The sequence below is a fragment of the Nematolebias whitei genome, chromosome 15 (genome assembly GCF_014905685.2).
Source record: "Nematolebias whitei isolate Nwh7 chromosome 15, NemWhi1, whole genome shotgun sequence".
In the NCBI taxonomy this organism is placed as follows: Eukaryota; Metazoa; Chordata; class Actinopteri; order Cyprinodontiformes; family Rivulidae; genus Nematolebias; species Nematolebias whitei.
In genome coordinates, this window is record NC_056512.1 from 26983232 (window position 1) to 26987756 (window position 4525).

The window sequence follows — 4525 nt, forward strand, 5'->3', positions numbered from 1 at the left end:
CTGTGCTATTCTTTAAAATACATTGTGACGGATAAGGTTTGGATACTGACGTGCGATAAATATAAAGTAGCAAGGTCACGGTGAAGGTGCAGCGGAAGAAAAACACATTTTCCAGTGATGTACTGCTCCCTCGGCTTAACTCGCCCCCGACCGACGCTGGCCGGTCCACAAGGCTGGACGCCACAGTTTGTCACCGCTGAGTGTTAAAACAGACGCGAGGATTGGAGCTGACCCGTCACGTCCAGCGGCACCTCTTCCTCTTACAGGCTTCGGGGTCAGACGTACACCCTTCTGAGTCACTCTCAGAATAAGACGGTCCAGTCGAGGGGGTGACGGTCGAGTGAGAGGACGGCTCAGGCCTGTCCGGGTTCTCTTCTGTGTTGCCTCCGTTCAGACTGAGCACCCACCCCAGTTTGTTGTGGAGCAAGTGACGTAGGCCAGGCGGCAGCGGCAATACGTCCAGCGTGTCTATACAGTCTGGCACCAGGCGGCGAAGGCGAGCGCAGCACAGGTACAGGAGCGAGGTGGGGGCGGAGCACGACCTGATGACCTTCATGCTGCTTTTGGCTGCTGTGGAGCACACCATGGGGTAAAACCTCTTATTGTGTAGCTCTGTGGCTGCAACTCCTGGATGGAGAAGGAGAAACGTGCTCAGTTTGGGTCAGAAAATCACACACACATTACAAGTTACAGTTGTTTAGTTTAATATGAAGCTTTTCAACTTCAGTTTGAGATAACCCACACATAAAGTGGAGAAAACCTTTAGGAGTTTATACTTTTGATGTATAACCCCCCCCCCCCCCACACACACACACACACACACACATACATTTTTGTTTAAATGCAATATGACAAATAATTTAACTGTATTATCAAAGGTTTGCATAAAAAAAAAAACCTCCCATGTTGCATTCTGTTCAGATACTGTTTTATATGAACTACGTAGAAAACTACAAATATATTTTTTAATGATTGTAGCTGCTACTTTTGAACATTACTATTTGGATCTACATTTTAAGAAGTCTGGCACCCTGTGGAGATGAGCGCCATGTTGTCATGAGTTAACCTGAGCCATGTGGACAACAAGGTGCTCGTCAAATGTGATCAATCCACATAAGTTCATTTAATCACAGCTACCATAACTTGAAAAAAAAAACAATTAGACCAATCCGAGGCTTCCACAGCTCTGTTACTATGTAACTAATAAAGCACTAAAGGAACATTTACACTGGACATGGCTTCTTGTTAATGAATAATCAGTTTATTAGATCATAGTTTAAACACCTGCCTGTCAGATATTATGTTTAATGTGAAAGCAGATTAATAACGCTGAAGGATTCATTCATGACTCGGACTCAACAGAAACATGTTCTATATCACTTTCACCTCTCTGTAAGGCTGCGTCAAGTTTGAGCGGACAGCCACGTGAAAACCAGACACCAACTGAACTTTTATTAGAGCACTTTTAAACGTGGCACCAATCACACATTGAACAAAAAAGACCACGTTAAACCTCGGACATAAGAAAAAAAAATGCTTGCTTTAAGAAAATATTGCTGCTGTCCACATCTAGATAATTTATCACCTTAATTGATGTGAACACTTAACTGAATCTTAACACTTGTCTTAATTGACAAGTTACTGCATTAACATCACATATGGCATGTAATAAAAACTAAACCCGAGCGGAACACGTGAACGCAAACAACATCAAAATCTTAAATCTACACTTTTAACAAGTTTCATATAATAATCAGTTTAATTAAATGTTAAAAATAATGTTACCTTGTTTCAACTTTTTCATAAGTTTGAAGCTTTCTGCTCAAACATGGTCAAGCTGGTTTAATTCAGTTTAACAATAAACCGATCGCGGTTTTCCTTTTTTCAACTTCAAACGATCCCCAACTTCCTGTTACTTTTAATTTGCCTGTTTTATTTTTTTATGTTTTTAGTATTTTTAACCTTTCATTTTCAAATATCTGCTCTAGTCACCTTTTAACAAAAAATAAAGCATTAGTGTTTTGTTTAAGGCCTTAAGTATTTCAAGAAATTAAAACAGCCTTGGAGTCCACATATTTTTAACTACACAATGATTGTGGACTTTAATCAGCAGCAGATTCTGTACTAACCAATGCACTTGCGATTCTTGAAGAAAGTCAGAGTGCCGTGCCATGTGTCCAGATGAACTCCGATGATTGATCCTTGTCCAAAACAAGAAGAGAAGTTTATCTTCTTTCCTTTATGATGCAACAAGCCTGCAAAAGGAACATCACTGTTTGTAACCACATCTGTATCAAGCCGATACTGCTGTGTCACATTACTGTTGATCTTACCGGTGTAAGAAAGACCCCAGCTGTCTGCATCTTTCCCCAACAAGCTGCAGAACGTGTGCTTGAATTTGTCTAGATTTACATCAGATGATCCAATTCCAACCATCTATTCAGAAATGAATGTTTAGCCACAGATGAGCTTTTATTTAACTTCTGATTTTAATGGTAGTGGAGGCTTACCATATCTGTTCCGTACACCGGAGATGTCATCTTGATTTCCCAAAAGTGCTGCCCATCAGCCAGCTCCTTGGAGCCGCGGACTGCTGCCGTACCACAGCTGTAGTCGGAATGGAAACTCACTTTGCGATTGTCGCAGCTCAATAAAGTTGCTGTTGATCGTCCGCTTATGTCCCAAGCCCAGTCAAAATCTGAAACATAAGGGGTCATACATTTAGGGCAAGTTGAATGTAACAATTAAATACTGTTCACTTTTAACCAAACACAAATCAACAGATAAAATTATCGTTTTTACTATTTTTGTGGCATCAGACTGTAGTGCGTAAAGACAAAATTAAGAATTTCGATATGGTTGCGTCCTAGTTTACCCTGGTCATCCTCTCCACAGTGGCAGTCTTTAATTTGGTGAAATCCTCGAAAACGAGGGTTGTAACTGGTCTCTGTCTGGTAATCACAGCTGCAGTACGACTCTCCTATAACGGGTATTGCACTGGGGACCTTAGGACTCATCACTCCCGAACAGTCACCCTCAGAATCCGAATCACTGTACTGAGGAAGTCAAAATTCAGGAAGATAAAAACAAAATTAGTAATTAGCGGTAATACGATTGTACCTACACAGCGCATCTTGATTAGAAAAAATGAAGCAAATTGCGTGAACAAATACTTGATGCTTCATATCTCTGTGAGTTTTACTCGTACCTCAAGTCGGTCATAGCTCCATTCTTCAGCTTCAGTGGACAACACAAGAGCCCCGGCGTCGGCATCCCAGTGGAGCCCAGCCCAAACAGATTCCCACGAATCACTGTTTCGGCTTCGTCTCGACATGTTCGCAACAGAGTCTCACAAGATAAAGAAGCTTGAGAACCAGTCGTGGTTTAGTCCAGATGCTTGAAGCAGAGCATCTGTCCAGCTGCTGAAAGTCAAGAATGCAACATGACCGCTCCGAGTCACCGTTAAATCTGCACTGTCACATCAACTGTTTTCTTTTTATTACTGCTTTCAGATTTTTTAGTTTTAGTTTTTGCACTCAGCATGCTCTAATCTAAGAAACCTTTTTTAATCTTGATAATCCTGTTCGTTTGTATCTGAGAAACATTTACTCTCATTTTTCCATCAGTAGTAATTGCAGAAGCCCAGAAACAAAAGTGGAAAAGACACTTATACATAAGACAAGTATATATTATGCATGTATATATTGTATAATAATACAACAAAGCATTTTAATGCAACAATATTTAAAAATATAAACGTTTTGTGAAATGTATTTAAGCACAATAACTTAACTGAAATGTATTTTCTGTACTAGCATTATGTTAAAACAGCTCCTTCTTAAGCTGTATTAAATTTTAAATGATATGTATCACTTAAATTTAGCAGATTTTTAAACCAGGGAAAACCTAAATACCGCAAAATAAAAACAAGACTGGGTGTAATTTGTAACAAAAACTCACGTCCAAGCTGCACAAAATAGAGCCATCTTAATAAATGAAATTTGATATAATCACTGGCATCAACAATAAATAAATAGTTGATGCGCGATGTTTCTCTTAGCCACTTAGCGAGGCTAACGATAGCAGCTAACCACGGCTAACACCACGACTTTAGCTAGTAAATTATTACGTAAAATGTTAAAATAATGTCATAGAATGCCATGTGTCAGTTTAATGCTTCATTTACGTGCATAAACTATCACACAGTAGAGTTAGCAATGTAATGAGCATGTAAAGTAGCAAGACGTACCTGGAGATGCACAAAAAGGTGCTAGCGTAAAGAAGCTAATTGCTGTAGCTGCTAGCAACACTGGCCTGAATGGAAAGGAACGAGATTCGCGTTTCCTGGGTGTCCTGCTGTTTTATTGGCAAATAAAATACAAAATGTAGTCTTCACTGTCTTTAGAGTTAGCTGGTTAAATGACGACTTGTGAATGGGTAGCTGAGCTCGCTTTGTTTTTCCATGACCTACTTTCGGTGAGCGTGACCCGTCGTAAACAAAAACACGCAGCAGTACGTCACTCCT

At 40.0% G+C, this 4525-nt stretch overlaps 1 protein-coding gene across 1 annotated transcript; it reads right to left on the reverse strand.

The window, feature by feature from the left end:
* spsb3a (splA/ryanodine receptor domain and SOCS box containing 3a) lies at positions 1 to 4268 on the reverse strand. The gene is made up of 7 exons (XM_037689555.1): positions 4250 to 4268; positions 3209 to 3419; positions 2876 to 3056; positions 2511 to 2698; positions 2334 to 2436; positions 2130 to 2255; positions 1 to 627 (listed from the first exon to the last, which is right to left on the reverse strand). Exons 2-7 carry the CDS (start codon positions 3332 to 3334, stop codon positions 236 to 238), a joined length of 1116 nt encoding a protein of 371 aa, XP_037545483.1. The 5' UTR covers positions 3335 to 3419; positions 4250 to 4268; the 3' UTR covers positions 1 to 235.
* Between the last annotated feature and the right edge of the window lie 257 nt (positions 4269 to 4525).